This window comes from Daktulosphaira vitifoliae, unplaced genomic scaffold (genome assembly GCF_025091365.1).
Source record: "Daktulosphaira vitifoliae isolate Bord-2020 unplaced genomic scaffold, ASM2509136v1 Scaffold_1, whole genome shotgun sequence".
Lineage (NCBI taxonomy): Eukaryota > Metazoa > Arthropoda > Insecta > Hemiptera > Phylloxeridae > Daktulosphaira > Daktulosphaira vitifoliae.
Genome location: NW_026099572.1, coordinates 36,926,502 through 36,948,068, shown reverse-complemented (window position 1 = coordinate 36,948,068; position 21,567 = coordinate 36,926,502). Strand labels below are relative to the sequence as shown.

Below are 21,567 nucleotides of genomic sequence, written 5' to 3'. Positions count from 1 at the left end.
CGTGGAGTTACAAACTTACAAACGACAAACGACAAACAAACAACAAACATACACGTGAAACTAATATAAGCGTGTTAAAAAGAGTTACTTTGATTTTTTTATTTTTCAATAAGTTATGATATTTTTTAGAAAAAAAGTTTAAAAAATGTAGAAATTTACCGATTGTAAAATTCGTAATTTTTTGGGGGATTTTCACTATCGTGATGATGTCACGTTTTTATTATTATGGGAATTTATTATAATAAAATACAGGCAGCGTATACGCTTCCTGTGACTGTTGAATTAACAATAAACATTTATTGCTAAATTGGCAATAGTCCAAATTATTATAAAAACCCAAAAGACCTGGCCATCTTGGTCAGTGGACTCCACTGCCTTGATTCATACATCAGTCTCAGTACTCGTCTGTCGTTGTCCGGCTTGCTGTATAAAGTCTTTGTTTTTTCCTTTTTAACCTACCTATTCTCTTCCTCGACATTTCAGAGTATTTGTATCTTGCACTTCGTCTGCACCTCATAACATGGTGTTACCCTTATTCCCTTTCTATAACAACAACCTTTCGACATCCACAGCTAACCCGGAAAGCCAGTCGAGTACGGTGACTGCTGTACGATAACATTCACGTGAATACCAAGACAGCAAGCTCATCCTCATCATATTCTTCATACACTTTACTTTTTGTTTTGTGTTACGACACTATGTACGGAGAACGAAGGCAAATTTTTTAATTTTTGAGGGTAATGTCTTCAACTAGATATTATGATCTTTTGACGTATCGTTGAGGAAAATCGTAAGAGCTGAGAAAAATTATTAACAGACACAAAAAAAATAAAACATCATGGTAAAATTAATAACTTCTCAGCTTCGCATCGAAACTAAAATCTTTCTTGCGTACAAAGTTTGATTTGGTTATTACAAAATTGTACACGCAGTGGTGTTTTTGGGATATTCGTGGTTATACTTATTAACAATTGTTTTAATAAACGTATACCCTTAAAAAATAATACATATATAATATTTATATGTAAAGTATATGCTTAAAAATAATAATATATCCTAAAATGAGGCGTTTAGTTTCAAAACTAGCTTTAAGTGAATTTTTTTTTTATTTTTTAAATGGTCACACTGTACTAAATGTCCTGTAAAAATATTTTACTTTTAACAGGCTATAAACAGGTTTAAATTAATCATGGAAAAATATGGTTGGTTTCAAAATCACCAATNTTAACAGGCTATAAACAGGTTTAAATTAATCATCGAAAAATATGGTTGGTTTCAAAATCACCAATCTAACAATGTGAATTTCAAAAAAAACAAGCCATAATCATATATTTTTTTTTCGCGATAAAATAATAATTAATACTGATTATATTTTATGCTACGATATTAATACTGATTAATATTTTTATGTATTTAAATTTAAATGTAATTTTTTTATATTGATTAAAGAGTGCAGTAAAAAATATAATATTTAGTTTTTATTTCAATTTTTGTTTCAAAACTACCTATATCACGTAGTCAATTTCAAAATCAGCCATGTATAAAGAAAAAAAATGTTGACTTTAATACCAGCCATCTGATGAAATTGACAACAAAACCAGCTATATAAAAATTATAAAACTATAATTAATTATAAAACTTTTATAAAAATATTTTGTTAAAGTAAATATTCACACACAATGTATTTATACTCCCAAGCTTTAATATCATATATATTATAAAATATTTACCTCATTATCTTATTTTTTTGTGTCTTGAAAAGTTTCAAAAATTGGTTTTAGCTGGTAGTGAAACTATATGCATCAAATAAAAGAATAGATTTAATGAAAATAATACTCCAATACATGTTAATATTAGTAGTGGTGTACTAAGTACTCAGTTCTGAGAGGATGTACATATGAAATTGTTTATTTCCCTCCTCAAAAAATTAGATTTTCACGGGGTAATTATTATTGTCCCAAGAGGTAATCCTTTCTCATAATGACGCCCTTGAATACAAACCTGCATTGTTCAAATCAATGAATGCTTTTTTTTAAGTTACAGCTAATAATTTTATCTTATTATCAAGAAAATAAGACTCAAGTAAGTAATATTTTAAATTTCCTGTTCACAGATGATACAATTTAGATCGCAATTAAATATTTTCAATGTAATTAATACCCATTATTTCTATTTATTACAATCAAATGTCGCAAGTCAAAACACGATCAACGACGTGTTGTCTTGTGTTTGGTTTACCGGAGAAGTTACCAGTGTCTCAATTACCAACTTATAAAGCTGTTATGAAAAATTATTTATTTATTAAATATGAACTAAAGTCTGACAAAAATACAAAAGAGCCGACAGTTCATGATACATCCAAAAGATTGGCTACGAAAATTTTCGATATCTGGCGAAAAGCATCGCTTCCTACTGACAGATTTAAGAGAGTATTACAAATATTCAACTTATTCGATCCTACCATGACAAATATAGAAGCTTTTTAAAATCTTATCAAGGCCGTCAAACGAACAAGAAATATCAAGAGAAGACAACTTAATTTGTTACTGAGTCCCAAAGGTTATTTGATATTTGCAGCTGCAAATGCAAACTTATCTCAGAGTGTATTTTCTCAAAAGACAACCATGTTTCCAAGGAAGAAGTATGTAGTTTGTTTTATAATAGACTGGAAATTTAGAAAAATACTATCATTGAAAATTAAATCAAAGTTTTTGAAATTTTGTATTTTTCTAATTTTTAAATGGGTTAGGGCACCTCAAAACATTAAGACAAGTAAACAATCTTTTGTATGCTGAATTTACTTATTAAACAGCAACTTTGTATCGCTATTTCATTAAATAATTAAAAAAAAAATTTTTCATACATTATTACTCTACCCTATTGAAGAATTCTTTGGAATAACTCTTCAAGGTTAAAAATTAACTTGAAAAAGACCTTATCGAGGTCTTTTTGAAATTAGGGGATGAATCCGATGTTTACAAACACTTGTTTTTTTATTTATTTTTTGTTTTTTTTAACAACAAAGATACATGGCATAAACAACTTCTACACCATCTAATTTCTCCATTGTAACTTATTTTATACTTTAAAAAATAAAAAAATAATTAGAGCAAGTGCTACCACGAGGAATTTTGAAACTTTTGTGATTATACTATAGCTTTTGGTGGGCTAATTTTCTTTATAATAATGCGTCAAAACGCTTGCAGTATGTATATGAATGGCGTTCGCGTTTAAAAAAGCGTACGCGACCGATTAATCGCCTAATGTGTAAGCCTCTTAAATCTAATTTTAATGTAAATGTGAATAATACAGATAAAACTTCACTGCTGTCACCAGTAGAATGTATTCAAACAGCCATCTGAACAATTACAATTATTGACACTTCACAACACTTGTTTTTTTACAGTCAGCCAAGTAAGTCACACGCGTAGTTATATATTTATATATATCTTGAATACTAAATTAACATACTCAACCAGCTTCACTTAACAAGAACCCCAGGGGGGTTTATTATGAGCTAAGAAAAATCATTGACAAATCGGAACACCATGGATTTTGTACCTAACCCTGAAGGAAAAAATTTGTTGAACAGTTATAAATTAATTATTTAATATAACAATCATTAAAATTTATTACAATTGTAAATTAACTTTATTAAAAAATAAAAATAAGTGTTCAATTAATTATGACACAGGATATAGTTAAGATAGATTAGTTAGGTATAAGTTGACAACAACAGTCATTAAGAAAACAAAAATTAATCAATATCCAGTTATTATTACATCTATCCATAAAAGTATTTTTTTACTTAATCAGCATTTAGATAGCATTTATTCATATATAACTTTTAAAAATATAATATATATATATTAATAATAATCATAAGTAAATGAACACTTTTGTGTGTTGAAAGAGAGTCTCAGAAGTGCTAAAGAGATAAAAAACAAATGACCATACGCGAGGCGTGAACGCATGGGTAGAATAGAGGAACTTAATTAAACGCATCACCACAAACTATTGATATAAAATAAAACTTTCGCTGATGTCGGCGTCGCAGTGTCCCGAATGGTCCTCGGACGTCCCAAAAATAGTACTGTTGATAACGACGGTGCGCTGGTCCCATATCAGTTCGTTGTGTCCAGTGTGTGACATATCCGGAACCGATGCCGTACATCCTGGACATCTTCAGTTCGACGATGTGAACAAGGCTCAACAAATCATTTGCGGTGGGTCATTGTCAAGTATATCGGTCGAGTGGGCTGTCTGTTTTCATATAGTCTGTGACGTCACCACCAGCTATTGACTGTCGACGGACACCTTGCTCATTGTCAAGGACATGGAAATGCACAAAGAACACCGATTGTCATATTAATAGATGAAAGGCTGAAACTGAGAGAGGCAAGTAAACGACCGCCTAAATAAACACCATATATAATTACAATCAATAGATTAATACATAATAAAATAATATTAATTATTTAACAATAAAATAAGAATTAGTCTCAGTTAGAAAATTTTTACAATACTATGAAATTTTGAAAAAAATGATGATTGTTTGTTATAATTAAACTCAGGTGGTACTAAATGGAAACTTGACCGGAAATATCAGGCTGCACTTTCAATTTACGATAAAAAAATTTATTTATGACATTTAGATTTTGAGATATTTATATTAATTACTTTGTTTAGTATAATCTCAGTGAAGCCGAACAAAGTTGACAGTACACAAAATTTACTCTAAATGCTATTATAAATTCCTCAATTTTAAACAAATAATTATTGCGTTATAAGCATTTAAACACGTAGAGTAAATATGTAATATAAATGCATTATACGTTATAAATAACATCAGTATGAGCTGTACCTATCCATGCAATATAACCATTCGATTAATAACAATGCTATTAAATGAGTAATTGTCAGCTGCAACAAATTAATTATTGAATCAAAAGTTGTTTACATTTTCAGTCACATTGTTCAATCTTGTATATAAGTCATAAGAGATAACTTAATAAATTAATAAAATTGTATTATAATAAATCATTTATTATTAAATGTATATAATCTTTACACTAAGAATTAAAACAACTTGTATTGACTTATTTCATCAATATAATTCACGAAAGATCGAATTACGTTAAAATCAAATTCATTGAAAAATGTTTTAATAAAAGTGATAAACTCTTTTGTATTCTCAATACTAAAAACTTCAACTGTTGTATTAGAGTTGAGATTGTGTTGCACTAAACGTCGTTGATCGATTGGATTCATCGTAAAAAGCTCTTTCCCATTCAAATCTAAACTTGTATTGGCATTACATTCTAAATCTTTACAAAGTTCAAATGCAAACATGTCTAATTGTTGAATTAATTTATTCGTAAAAGTATTAAAATAGAATGTAAGATTATCTAAATCAATAGTTTCCTATCCTAAAAAAATATCGAACAAATTTCTCAATGTTTGATTTAATGATGGAAATGTATAAAACATTATCGGGATGCAAAAATGTTACAAATTCTTCAAGTATTTCTAACCATCGTACAGTAAAATCTTCAATATACACAACATTTTGTATTTTCAGATACAAAAAATGCTTAAGAGTTAACCTCAACATGATAATTTGTAAGAAATCAAAAGCAGATGTATAGTACACTTTGTATGATAAAAGATGGTCTTCATTCCAAGTAAGTTCATGAAGTTTATTATAGTAGTATAAAATTTTTGTGGCAAAATTTCCCCAATATACTTGGACGTTATACGTAATCTTTAGAGTTTGAATTGCTTTGGCTTTCAAACCTAATTTTCTCAAAGACATATTGTATTTTTTAAACATGTAACTCTTATAAAATTTATGACTATTATTTTCTAAATTTTCATCAATCAGTTTTTGCATTGTAATGCAATTATTTTCAATTAGTTGAAAGTAATCATTCACTTTAAGAGAATTATCGAAATCTTCATCGTATGTTATGTGATAAATACTTTCCTTTCCACAATTATTTTTAATGATATCTTGTTTGTAATGACTTACAATATAATCACAGGTTTTTAATATATTTTTATGTGTCGAGGAATTCATTGTCACTTTAGGTATCTTAGGATGATTTAAATAAACACCAACAATATTCGTATAAGTGTTTAATTGCCACAAAGGACCGATTTCGATACCATTAATGCCATATAACGAACTTATTTCTTTTTTAACAATTTTAGCATACTTAGATGAGTTGTAGACAGCATCAACTAAGTCTGAGTTATTAGTACACTTTTTTATATTTGATATAGCTAGTTCCAGATGATTTAAACCACTGTATAAGTATGAACATTTTAAATATCGAAGACTGTCAGCGTGTTCTACATCATACGGATAACCAGTCTTTATTGTATTATCCAATTTTGCTGAATGAACAATGAACGTAGTAATCAAAATGACTTTAAAATATTTGTGAAATATCATAACTTGACTTTTGACGACAATAGAATTTTTTTAATAAATTTATCTTATATGTATAGACTCTAAAATGAAGCCTTTATGTTAAACACAATTTACAATATCAAATAGTATTTTTCTTATGCAAATAATATGTTTTATTAAAATTGGTTTATATTGATATAACAACTAAATTCGATAATCACTGATATATTTTTTAACTGTGTCACAGTTTAACATGATTACATCTTAATAATACAGGGTGGTGTATTGAAAGGACAGATCTTATACTAGGAAGTGTAAAATTTAATGATTATTAATGAAACTATTAATTAACACCAATATATTTTTATTAAAAAATTTTAACACAGCCACAGTTTCACATGAATACATTTAGTATTATTAAATTAATAATACAGAGTAGTATACTGTAATGGCAGATTTTTAAATATTATACTATGAAATTTAAAATGTAAACACTAAACACAAAACGGAAGGTATATTTTTTATGTGATGTTAGGAGTGGTATTTTATTAAGTTCACGTTTCTACAGGTAATCGTGCGTGCTGTACTGACATTATACATAAAAAAAATTATATTTATATTAATTTATGTACAAAACGACCAAATAGTTCAAACCAAAATTCTGTCACTACGCCACTCCTGATCTCAATATGTAGTATCTCACCCATGATATATACAGGGTGATTGAAATCTGGTAAGACACTCATTTTCTCAAAAAATATTGAGAATTTTAAATTTTATTATAGAGAAAAAATATCAAAAACTTTACAATATTATGTAGTTAAACTATTATTTTTTTCATCCCTTCAAGGATAAAAACCCTTATTTATAATTTTCTCAAATGGGAACTCTTATTTTTAACTTTATAATATGATAGAAAAAAAAACTACAAACAAGTTTGTTCTAATAATTCTAACCGTTCGNTTTGTTCTAATAATTCTTTTTATCCGATTAACCGTTCATCCGTTACAGCTTGTTAAAGTTAAGTGATTTTAGGCCAAATTTCTATTGTCATTTGACTGTATTATATACAGAAGTCATTATTTTTATTTGCTGTTGCATAAACCAAATTTTATTGATCTAGTTATGACAGGTAAATTAGCTATAAAAATTTACTACGCACTAAATGAGTGATAATAATAATAGTTATAAATCGGGTTTTCGGGGTATTATTAATAGCTGAATGGTTTTACATTATGAGTTGAATATAATTTACAATACACTATTGGTGTCTGTTATTATTATAGCTATAATTATTATTATAATTTTCAAATGCATTATTTTGAACATTTAAAGGAGTTTTGTTCGTAAGAAATTTTATTTGCTGTATCTTTTTTCAGAAAATGGAAAAATTCTATTCATATTATAGTATGGGAAAAACATAAAGAAAAAAGTTTAATACAAAATCATATCAATAATTACAAAGTTAATTTTTAATAATTGTTAATTATTGAATTAAGATATTTTATATTGTATATTTAGATGTAGAACTAAATATAATAAAACGGGCATAATGTTCAGTACATATTATATACATTTGTAATTACACATATAGGTGTCCGTGATTAGTATCCTAACTCAAAATAAAATAAAAGGGGTGGGATAGTGATTTGGATAAAAGAAGAGAGTTACTTTTTTTCGGGGTGTGGTTTGAGGGTTATGAAATGACATTAATTTAGTCTCTCCGATTTTTAAAATCTTACTTTTTACTGAATCAGGAAACGTTCATCGCATTCGTTTTTTGATCAAATTGGCAATTGAAGCTGATTCAAATGTTAAAATTAATTTTTTTGACTCAATATATAAATAAAATTGAAATAAGTGTAACATTATATTCTATGTCCAATAGATTTATATAATATTCATGAAAATCAGTTTACCCCCTTATAAGGTATTTTAAAATAAATTAAAATACAATACCAAGAATTTTAATGCAAAAATTACACGTTTTTTTACTACAGCAACTATTTGCACATATAAGAAAAGTTTTCAGGACATATTTTTTTTTTTTTAACTTATAATACATAACATTAGCTTTATTTTAACATATGTTTGTAGCTCGAAATATTTTCGGAACATTTTCAAAACTTACGTTAAAAGGGATTTTTTTTTTATTCATATTTAAAAAAACCCAGCACAGGGGGGTCGCGGCACAGTGGTGACGTGGCATAGTTGGATCAAGTATAATGATATCTGACAGTGATTAAAATCACTATCAAAAAAAAACGCTTCGATGCAAATCTTTAGATAGTGTTTAATTTTAAAAAATAGGTGGATTATTCCAAAAGCAACATGATCTGCTAGTTCGTTATTAATATCCGGATTCAGATCAAGTATATCGAATGAAAGAAGGATTATTAAAAAATATTATTTCTCATAAAAAAATTGTGTTGATCCATACACTTTTCAATAAGTTATAGCATTATAAAGTTAAAAAAAAAAAAAAAAACCCAGCACAGGGGGGTCGCGGCACAGTGGTGACGTGGCATAGTTGGATCAAGTATAATGATATCTGACAGTGATTAAAATCACTATCAAAAAAAAACGCTTCGATGCAAATCTTTAGATAGTGTTTAATTTTAAAAAATTGGTGGATTATTCCAAAAGCTTCATAAACTGCTAGTTCCTTATTAATATCCTGATTAAGACAAAGTATGTCGAATAAAAAAGAGATTATTAGAAAATAGTATTTCCCATAAAAAAATTATATTGATCAATACACTTTTCAATAAGTTATAGCATTATAATGTTAAAAATGTAAAAAATAAAATTGAGAATTTTCACACAATAATAGCATTTGGTAGCCATTTTCACCTTGAAGATAAAATAAAGTCCGAAATTTTTTTTTTCCATGATAAAGTATATTACATTAGCTTTAATTTAAGATATATATAAAAGTGTCAGACTTTCCGGAACACTTTCAAAATTTAAGTTGAAAAAGTCAATTTTTTGTGAAAAAGTTGTCATTTTGAATCCCCCCCTGTAGGCAGGTAAAAAGTCAGATTTATAAAAAAAATATACCAAATGATAGGTAAAGACATCATGCATCTACAAAAAAAAGAATTATATTGATCCATACATCTTTCGAGAAGTTATAGCATTATAAAGTTAAAAATATAAAAAAGAATTTTTTTACAAAAATCGTATTTTTTTTATTAAGTTTAATGTCTGTTTTCACCATGAAGATAAAATAAAGTCCGAAATTTTTTTTTACCATTATAAAGTATATTACATTAGCTTTAATTTAAGATATATATAAAAGTGTCAGACCTTCCGGAACACTTTCAAAAGTTAAGTTGAAAAAGTTCTACTTTCTATATACATTTTTATGTTTTGAATCCCCCCTGTATTAAGGGAAATGGTCCGATTTAAAAAAATAGTATGTCAAATAAAAGATCTATATAAATACTACTTCTTATAAAAAAATTGTAATGATCCATACATTTTTCAAAAAGTTATAGCATAATAAAGTTGAAAATGTAAAATACAAAATCGAAAATTTTCACACAAAAATAGCATTCGGTAGCCATTTTCACCCTGAAGATAAAATAAAGTCCGATATTTTTTTTTTCACGATAAAGTATATTACATTAACTTTAATTTAAGATATATATAAAAGTGTCAGACCTTCCGGAACACTTTCAAAAGTTAAGTTGAAAAAATTAATTTTTTGTAAAAAAGTTGTCATTTTAAATCCCCCCCTGTGGGCAGGTAAAAAGTCAAATTTATAAAAAAAATATACCAAATGATAGGTAATTACATCATGCATCTATAAAAAGAAGAATTATATTAATATGTTTATTTTTAAAAAAGTTACGGCAGTTTTTAGTAAAAAAAATTGAAAAAATTTCGAAAATTAGCCATTTTTAAATTTGTAAAACCTATAAATCTTAGTAAAACCAATACCTTCTGAGCTTCGCATCGAAGCTAAAAAACGGTAGCACAGTGTGGTTGAGGCAAAGTGTAGACTAGGCATAGATGGGACAAGTATAGATGTTATCTGATAGTGATTAAAATCACTACAATAAGATACGCTTCGATGCAAATCTGTAGATAGTGTTTCATTTAGAGAAATTAGTGTATTATTCCAAAAGCATCATCAACTCTTATTTCTTTGATTAAATCCTGATTAGTAGTTTTTTGATTTTAAAATATAATATATGAATAAATACTAATTATAATTATTATATTTAGTATGAAATTGATATTCAATAATTTAATATTATAATTTAAACAGAGAAATTATAAAAATAATAAAGAAGTTATATTTTGCTTTACTTTTACGTGTCTAAAAATTTAAAAGGTTTGTTACAATAATTATCAATAAAAACTGTTTGTTACAATAAATAAATGCACTGGACTACAATGAACTTTCATCATAAGCAAAAATATACTTTTCTAAATCAACTTTTCGCGTTGTTTTCAAAACTGCAATTAGACTTTTTCTATCAGTTCTAATTTTTTATATTATTATTAATTACATATAAAATAATAATTAAAAGAAAAAAAATTTGTTTTCAAATTATTACTGATTTGATTTTTAATATGTTAAAAATAATAAGTCCAAATTTTCATTTTTAACCTATTTTTTTGGTTCTTTAAAGTTGATGAAAAATTGTTGACATGTTTTGTAAAAATTTATAGTAAACAAAATTGAATATGTTACCATAACTTTTAGCTCAATTACAAGTTTGATATTGACATCATTAAATAGAATATTTTATGAGAATTAAAACTATGCTATTTTTAAGACTGATTATTTAAAACTCATTATTTAATGATGATTATATTTTTTTGCATTTTTATCGTAATAGAAACACTTAAATAGAAATCATAGTTATCATTTCTGAGTAATTTTTGGTATTTAAAAATATTTAAAAATATCCAGAACTGAATTCATTTTAAGGATTTACATTAACTAAAAAAAAAAAGTTATCATTTTGAATCCCTCGTATGGGCAGGTAAAGGGTTAGATTTATAAAAAAACCAAATGACAGGTAAAGACTTGTGTCTAAATAAAAAAAAATTATACTGATTTGGTCATTTTTGATAAAGTTTTTTTATACTGGACTACAAGGAACTTTCATCAGAAACAAAAATACAATATTCTAAATCAACATTTCGCGATGTTTACAAATGCGAAATTAGACTATTTATATCACTTTAAAGTTTTAATATTATTAANAATTAAATAGAAAATTTTATGACAATTAAAAAAATTGTATCGTTAAGATCAATATGCAGTCAAAAAGTTTTATAATTACTATATATTGTAAATTTATCAGAAAAGCTCAATATTTTTTTGCATTTTTATTATAATAGATAACTTAAATAGAAGTAATAGTAATAATTTCCTAGTAAAATACTTAAAATATAGTAAAATAATTTTAATATGAATAAAAAATTTCTTCTCGCGAGTGGCTATAACAATGATGGGATCCTTAATATTTATTGAAGTTATTGAATTAAATGAGATACAAATCAAAGCAGTTGAAAATTTATTCTAACTTAAAAAGAATTAAGAAAAAATGTAAAAAATTCATTGCCAAACGCGGTTTGGAACCTTATACTCCAAGCTTGTATTACACAAGTTTTACCAACTCGGCAATCGTACGTTGTTACCGTCAATTGAAAAAATTGGCTGTTTAAGCTAATTAAAAATTCAACGTTAATTTTCTTGACTTCAAAAAAGCAACAAATTTTAAATAAGTTTAACTTTCTATGTTATATTAATTCTTATTTATATAATATTTATGAAAATCTGTACTCCCTTTGTCAGGTATTTTAAAATATAATAAAATACAAAACCCAGAATTTTAACACAAAAATAGCATATTTTTGCATACGGTAGTCATTTTCACCATGAAGACAAGTCTAGAGGTCAATTTTTTTTTTTTAAATTAAAATGTATTACATTAGCTTTAATTTAAGGTATACATAAAAGTGTCAGTCTTTCCGGAACATTTGAAAAGATAAGTTGAAAAAGTTAATTTTTTGTAAAAAAATTACGATTATGAAACATATCTATGGGCTTGTAAAGGGTCAGCTGTTCACAAGAATATATAAAATGATAGGTGAATATCTAAGGTATTTATAAAAAAAAAAAATTATTTGATTCGGTCATTTTTAAAATTGTTATGGCAATTTTAGGTAAAAAAAAATTGAAAAAATGTCGAAAATTAGCAATTTTTAAATTTGTAATTTTTTTGGGAGATTTCCCCCGTTTACAGGGAACGAGGGCCTTTTTTTCAAATTTTGAAAGTAATGTCTTCGACTAGAAACGATTTGTGATCTTTTGACGTATCGTTGAAAAAAATCGGATTGATTTAAATGCTATCAGTATGAGCTGTACCTATCCGTGTTGTATAACCATTTAATGTATAAAAATGCTATTCATTCAATGAGTAATTGTTAACTACAACAAATTAATAATTGAATCAAAAGTTATAAAAATTTTCAGTCACATTGTTCAATTCTGTATAAGACAGAAGGAAAAACTTTTAAATTAACATTTTTATTATAATAAAACAATTATTATTATACTTATATAATATCTACATTAAGAATTAAAATAATTTGTATTGACTTATTTCGTCAATATAATTCATGAAAGATCGAATAATATTAAAATCAAATCCATTGAAAATGGTTTTAATAAATTTAATATACTCTTTTGTATTTTCAATACTAAATACTTCAACTGTTGTATTAGAGTTGAGAATGTGTTGCACTAAACGTCGTTGATCGATTGGATTCATCGTAAAAAGCTCTTTCCCATCCAATTCTAAAGGTGTATTGGCATTACATTCTAAATCTTTACAAAGTTCGAATGCAAACATGTCTAATTGATGAATTAATTTATTCGTAAAATTATTAAAATAGAATGTAAGATTATCTAAATCAACAGAGTTTCCTATCTTAGGAAAATCTCGAACAAAGTACTCAATGTTTGATTTAATAGTAAAAATGTATAAAACATTTTCGGGATGCAAAATTGTTACAAATTCTTCAAGTATTTCTAACCATCGTATAGTAAAATCTTGAATATACTCAACTTTTTGATGCATTAGATACATGAAATGCTTACGAGTTAACCTCAACATGATAATTTGTAAGAAATCAAAAATGGATGTATAGTACACTTTGAATGGTAATAGATGGTCTTCATTCCAAGTAAGTTCATGAAGTTTGTTATAGTAGTGTACTATTTTTGAGTCAGATTTTCCCCACATCACTCGGACGTTAAACGTATGCTGCAGATTTTTAATTGTTTCCGAATTGTTTCCTAATTTTCTCAACAATATATTGTGACTATTAAACATGTCTATATTATCCAATTTAAGTTTAGTATATATATTGTTTCTGTCTACCATAAATTCCATTTTATGACAATTTTGGTTAATTGATATGGTGTAACCTTTATATGATTTAAAATCTTTAAAATCCTTATCATATATTTTATGATAAATACTGTCTTTTCGACAATTGTTATTAATGATATCTTGTTTATACTTACTTGCAATATAATCACAGGTTTTTAATATGTTTTCAAGTATTAAGGAATTAATTGCCAACTTAGATGTCTTAGAATGTACAAAAATATTAACATCAACAATATTCGTATAAGCATTTAATAGCCACAAAGGACCAATTTCGATACCATTAATACCATATATCGAACTTAGTTGTTTACTAACTACATAAGCATACCTAGATGAAGTGAAGATAGCTTTGGGTAATTTTGAGTTATTTGAACACACTTTTATATTTGATATAGATAGTTCCAGATGATTTAAACCACTGTATAAGTATGAACATTTTAAATATCGAAGACTGTAAGCGGGTTCTACATCATACGGATAACCAGTCTCTATTGCATTAGACAATTTAAATGGTTTAACAAACAATTCAATAATTACAATGATTTTAAAAACTGTGTGAAATAACATAACTCAATTATCTACGGTAAAATAATATTTAGTTAAATAATAATTTTAACTATATACTTTTTGTACTAAAGTTCACTTAACTACATTTAAAACTTATTAAAATATTTAATGTATTAAATAAAATTTTTTGTGAATATAATGTTTATTTAATAATTCTCAAATTTTTTGTTGTTTATTCTCTTATTTAAAAATAATTTTTAAATAATCATTATTTTAAACTAAGCAAATTATTATTTTTTTTAAAGTAAATAACATAATTTTTTAAAACTACTGTTATTAAATGAATTAAATCAAATTTAATTTTTTTTTTAAGTGGTTATAAAAAAAATCGAATATAATATATTATTATAATTATATAATATAAATTACTTGGCTTGTCTATAATTATGTGTGCAAGATTCTTCAAGTTTGATAAGTTATACATTTTCTCAAAAATTACTAAGAATTTTTTATTTTTGTAGAGAGTAAAAATATTAGGTTCAAAAAAATGTACGATTATATTTAGTTAAATAATTTTTTTTCATGCACTGACACGGTTCCGCGTCGCTTCGAGATATACGGAGGCCCGTGAACAGCCGTAGCTCCACTATAAGTATGTGGTAGTTTAACTGACCAACACCGCCATGTGCCACGGTGCAAAATCCGGCAAGTGTGGTACAGCTGACAATGACCCACCGCAAATGATATGTTGAGCCTTGTTCACATCGTCGAACTAAAGATGTCCAGGATGTACGGCATCGGTTCCGGATATGTCGCACGTTGGACACAACGAACTGATACGGGACCAGCGCACCGTCGTTATCAACAGTACTATTTTTGGGACGTCCGAGGACCATTCGGCGGGACACTGCGTTGCTGACACCAGCAAAAGTTTTATTTTAAATCAAAATTCTATAGTAATTTCACTGTTGTAGAGTAGCATTCCTTTTTTTTTTAATTCTCAATAGTACTTAAAATGAGTTTACCAAATTAAGATAATTGTGTATGTATTATAATATACGAGGAATTGTATTGGTTTTTATGACGTCACTATTTACAGATAAACACTATTTATTGACAATCATGACTTTATCGATAGATACGCTATAAGTATATCAGTTTTCAAGGGAACATTTTTTGACTTTACATTTAATCCAATCAATAAAACAGAGCCAAATGTTGATGAAATTATAGTTGACAATATACTCTGCGTACCTGTTTATATTAACGGCATGAAATCAATTAGTTTACTTTTTATTATTATATTTAATTGGTTTTTAACCGTGAAAAATTATATTAAAACAGTGAACTAGAACAACGGCGAAGAGATTTACAAATTATAAAGAATTTTACGTTTCGAATATAATAATTTGTGTGTTAAACAACAGTGAACCACGTAGTTTCGTGTGTTTTGTTATCCGCTACCTCATTGTACAGAATGGTTGTTTAACTATCACGCACGCCACATTTTTAAAAGTTAAATCATACTATAATTTTTTCATTTGGGAAGTTAATATTACTATTTTAACAGAATCCTACGTTAAAAAAATATTTGGTTTATATTCGTTTTTTGAACAGTTTTTTTAAAGTAACTATTAAATATAATGAATTGAGGTGAAATGTTGGTCTGTTTTTAATAATCTCTGGGAATATCCTCCGCCCTAGTTTAAAAATGATAATATATTTTTAAATACTGGTGAAAATCTGTTATCAATCAGTCATTTCATTTTTTTAGGCCAGTTAAACATATAACGTTTTCATTTAATAAACTATAAATTTGTCTTATTACTTAAGTATTACTTATTTTTAACTTTAAACAGCAAATACAAAGAAATGTACTTGAATGAAATTCTTTTTATATATATATGCTTTAAGACCAATTGACTATAATATACCATATTTATTTGATTATAAAGTGTGAGCCTTCAAATATTGTTTACCCCAGCCTCACAAATGTCTAAATCCGGCACTGTTTACTAATATCTTTTGATTAAATCAATGGGTGATGTTAATATAAAGATATACACTTTTGTGATCTCGGTTTATTCCGCTGTCACAAATTACTTGCGTTAGTTTTGCCGTGTGTGAGTTGTCGGCGACCGGTGTCGAGTCGTCTGTTGTCCTTTTATTGACGTAATTAACCTGTAGTATTGTAGGTTGGTTCTGAAACTTATTGAAAATGGTTTAAGAAACAACTTCAGTACTTAATATTTATTAGTGGTTCATTGTAATTGACAATCTTAATAATTATCTATACAATTAATAGTATGGCGACGAGACTACGACTGATTGTTATCTAAAATATTTGACCCGAATATGCACAAGTCGAGTGGTCAGCTATGTGCTGGATCAGCACGACAAGATGGATGACAGCTACCAATTTTTTTAACTATTTGCATCAAATGCTCGGCCAAGTATTACATATTCACTTCTTCTTTTCATGTAAGGAAAATGGAATTATTAAGTTTGGATTTCCACCTCATACTAGCCACCGATTACAACACCTAGTTGTGGTTTTTTACGTCCCTTTAAAAACGACCTATAGTTTTTGTTTTTGATACTTGATATGTTTTATGTTGATAAAAAGTTATTAAAGTTATTTTTATGATAAATACATGTATTTTATTTTATATTTATAACTTTATTTTGTCTCAAGTATTGTTCGTCGTCTTCATGAACTCTCGATGTTTATATTTTATACAAAAAAAAAAACGTACAAAAAAAATCAAATCGACAGTAGTCCACCAAATCCGGGCCGTGGTAATCTTAACGTTTTTTACTTTAGTATACAATAAAACGGAGTACAAAAAAAAAAACTTATCCAAAAACGTTTTTTGGACAAACGATTAGAGCAACAAAAAACATAACATGTCTATACTCCTCGGTATATATCAGTAGATATTAAAAAAAAAATTTTTTTCTTCCAAAATCAGGAGACTAAACTGCAACTTTTTTTTTCTATTAGAATTTAATTATTAACATTTTCAATATTTCGTACTACCCTACTGTCCAGGTAATGATGTCGTCGTGAGGATGGCGGGCGGTGGTGAACATAATGCTTAATAACATAGCGAAATTAAAAAATTTTCTGTTATTTTCTGAACACGCCTCGTATATCTTTTTCATAAAATAAAGTCATATGTTGCCAATAAAAAATATTTTCTTCGCTGAACTGTAAAATATTTTGTCGTTGTTAAAAGTTAAACTTATCAATAACCTCTTGTTATAATTTTTTTTCTACGATCGCTCATTTCCGAATTAAGTACAAAACATTAGAAAACTACCCCTATTGTCCATTTTTCAACCCTGAGTAGGGACGGGTTAAAGTAGTCTGATTTACGTGAAATTTTTTTTGGTTCGTTTTTACAAGTATATAAACAAATTTGGAGGGTTAGATCAAGGAATTTCTTAAGTCGAAAAATAAGGACAATTCTAATATATATACAGAGTGATTTTTTTATCATAATCCACTCAATTACTTACAGAATAATAATAATTCAAAAATTTTTTTTTATTATTATCTTTAGTTACACATTATTCTTGAATTATTAACTATGTAATACTTTTTAAGTTCGTCCCTTATGCTTGGTAAGGGTGTCAACTTTGTTTTTTTAAATAGTAACACGTATTTTTAATTTAATAAAATATTTGAGTTTTTAATTCAATAATAAATGGCATTTGAATTTTTAATGAAACTAAATTTGTTTATTAGATATAAACATTTAAAGTTTCAAATTTTTGAGTTAATATATAGGTATAATACACAAGGGANAAACTTAATTTGTTTATTAGATATAAACATTTAAAGTTTCAAATTTTTGAGTTAATATATAGGTATAATACACAAGGGATTACAAATACAAGTAGCTAATTGGTTTTTTATGATATTGCTATCACAGTCACGGATTGTTTATTATCAATTATGACTATCAATAGATATACTTTTTGTATTGTCAGTTAGTGTATTTATAAACTCACACCCAACTATCATTGATAATAACAATGCTGTGTACCTGTTAATACCGATGTCATAAAAAATCAATTAGCTACCTGTATTTGTAATCCCTTGTGTATTATACCTATACAGGGTGTTCAGTAAGTCAGGAAACGGGTTTCTATTGTTCTCATTGTTTGTAACAATGAGAACAATAGAAACCCGTTTCCTGACTTACTGAACACCCTGTATATTAACTCAAAGATTTGAAACTTTAAATGTATATATCTAATAAACAAATTAAGTTTTATTAAAAATGTCATTTATTATTGAATTAAAAACTCAAACATTTTATTAAATTAAAAATATGTGTTACAATATGCGTACCTGTTTATAGCAACGTTATAAAATAATTAACTACAGGTTAGTATAATTCTTCACGTATTTAACGTGTATTTTAAATAAATTATTTGAAACTTTAAAATGTGTTATATAACTGAAATTATAATTTAACTGCACTTATCTACTTATCACTTATCACTTAAAAAAATTTTTTTCATACATTTTATCTTATTTATTGTGCATAATACATTGTAAATATTAGTATAAAATAAAGTTTTTGTTATAAAAAAAACATTTTATTAAATTAAAAATATGTGTTTCTAGATATTTATTAATCCAAGAAAAATATGTAATTAAAGTAGACAAAATAAGTTTATTTTTTTTTTATTATTATGAAAGTAATTGAGTGAACTATAATAAAAAGTCACCATGTATGTTTTTTTAATACTTTTAAATTTATTAAATTTAAAGGGAAAAGGAATACATATTTTGTTGAAAATTATAACGAATGTATAATAATTTAAAACCAACTACTATATATTAACATAGTTTCATTTATAATTTAAATGGAAAAGGGTAGCATAGTGGGGTCGCGGATATGACTAACAAGATATGTTAGTCAAGTGAGAGTTAAAAAACAAATAAGAGCCACAAAAAAAAATTTAAGTTTTTTGATTTATAACTTTTTTGGAGATTTCCCCCATTTACGTGGAACAAGAGAAAAAATTAATTTTTTTAGGGCAATGACTTCAATTAGTTATAAATTGTGAACTTTAATGTATCGATAAAAAAAAAGTCTATTGATAGCTGGAAAAGTAATCACAGACACAAAAGAAAAATAAACATATCAAAGTAAAATAATACCATCTCAGCTTCGCGACGAAAGTTATAACTCTATACACGAAATAAAATTTTATCAATTATATTATAAGAAATATATATTTTTCTTGACATAAAAATTTTCACAAATCTATAAAATTTTAGAAAAATAAAAATTGTGTGTTAATATTAAACGCTACCGCTATTAAGTGTGAACACAATCGTAAGTATAATATTGTACATTCTATCTACGTTAAAATATCTTTACAAATAGAATTTATATTTCAAGATATTAACCTTATTCACTTAATCCGTTTTTTTAGTAATCATGATCCTATAATAGAGAACAAATAATATACTCTGTTTGAATATATTAATTATTACTACAAAAAAGTATAAAATATGTAAAGTGTGATTAATTAATGTTACTACCCTCATTTTTCGTTACATAATATACTTTACCATAAGAATGTTTAGATTAAAATTTAATTCATTTCTATTAAGCATTGTAATTATTAAGTTTATTATAAAAAAGTTAGCACTAAGCGTAGATTTTATAGGTAACTTTCCGATATTAAATCAGTAAAAATTACTATTTTTTATTGTAAAATGGAAAATAGTCTAAATAAAATTTAGATAGGTCGAAAACTAAAATGATAATATTATTTTTTCAATTGTTATAATTTTCAAGTATAGGCGAAAGAAACATACAAGAATTCTTATCTTTTTATTACAAACAGAACGTTAAAAAAATGTTACCACTCTATAACTATTCTTAATCATCAAATGCTAATAGTATTGTTCAAAAAGTATTAAAACAAAATTGATCATTGACAAGTCAAAGTTTTATTATGACCATTCTTCATAGAATATAAAAAAAATTATCACAAGAGAGATAAAAAAAAATGTTATTTTATAATACAAAATTTATTAACACTAAGAATTAAAACAACTTGTATTGACTTATTTCATCAATATAATTCACGAAAGATCGAATTACGTTAAAATCAAATTCATTGAAAAATGTTTTAATAAAAGTGATAAACTCTTTTGTATTTTCAATACTAAATACTTCAACTGATGTATTAGAGAATGGGATATGTTGCACTAAACGTCTTTGATCGTTTGGGTTTATTGTAAAACGCTCTTTCTCATCTAAACCTAATTGTATATTGGCAATACATTTTAGATCTTTGCAAAGAACGTCTAAAAATATTTTTGATAAATTAAATAAGGCTTTTGTAAAAATCATAAGATAAAATTTAATATTATCTAAGTCAATTGACTTTTCAATCCTAGGAAAGTCTTGAGCAAAGTCTTCAATTTTTGATTTTATGGTGGAAATGTATGAAACATTATCGGGAAGCAATAAACTTGTAAATTCTTCAAATATTTCTAACCATCGTACAGTAAAATCTTCAATATACTCAACATTTTGTATTTTCAGATACAAAAAATGCTTAAGGGTTAACCTCAACATTATAATTTGTAAGAAATCAAAAACCGATGTATAGTACACTTTGAATGGTATTTATCCCAAGTAAGTCTATGAAGTTTATTGTAGTATCTTAAAAGTTTTAAATTACATTTTCCCTAATATACTTGAACGTTATACGTAAGCTTTAGAGTCTGAACTATTTCCGAACACAAACCTAATTTTCTCAAAGACATATTGTATTTTCCAAACATGGGAATATTATTAAATTTAAGACTATTATTTTTATGATTTTCATCAGATTTTCTATTTTATTACAATTGTTTGCAATTAGTTGAAAGTTATCATTCACATTAAGGGAATATTCGAAATCCTCATCGTATGTTATGTAATAAATACTTTCCTTTCGACATTTATTCTTAATGATATCTTCTACGTACTTACTTACAATGTAATCACAGGTATTTAAAATATTAAGCATTTAATAGCCACAAAGCGCCAATTTCGATACCATTAATGCCATATAACGAACTTATTTGTTTTTTAACAATTTTAACATACTTAGATGAGTTGTAGATAGCATCAATCAAGTCTGAGTTATTGGTACACTTTTAGCTTCGATGCGAAGCTGAGAAAGTATTGGTTTTACTAAGAT

The 21,567-nt window shown here is 26.3% G+C and overlaps 1 protein-coding gene across 2 annotated transcripts in view; it reads right to left on the bottom strand.

The window, feature by feature from the left end:
• Positions 1 to 21,567, bottom strand: part of LOC126904051 (uncharacterized) — a 55,554-nt gene that overhangs the window by 11,935 nt on the left and 22,052 nt on the right. Inside the window, exon 1 of one of the 2 annotated variants that reach the window (XM_050682692.1) lies at positions 13,245 to 14,504. The exons of the other annotated variant lie outside the window; for it this stretch is intronic. Within the exon in view, the coding sequence (XP_050538649.1) occupies positions 13,245 to 14,403 (1,159 nt within the window). The 5' untranslated portion in view covers positions 14,404 to 14,504. Of the gene's footprint in view, positions 1 to 13,244; positions 14,505 to 21,567 lie in introns of those variants that run through there. 2 annotated transcript variants of the gene reach the window in all.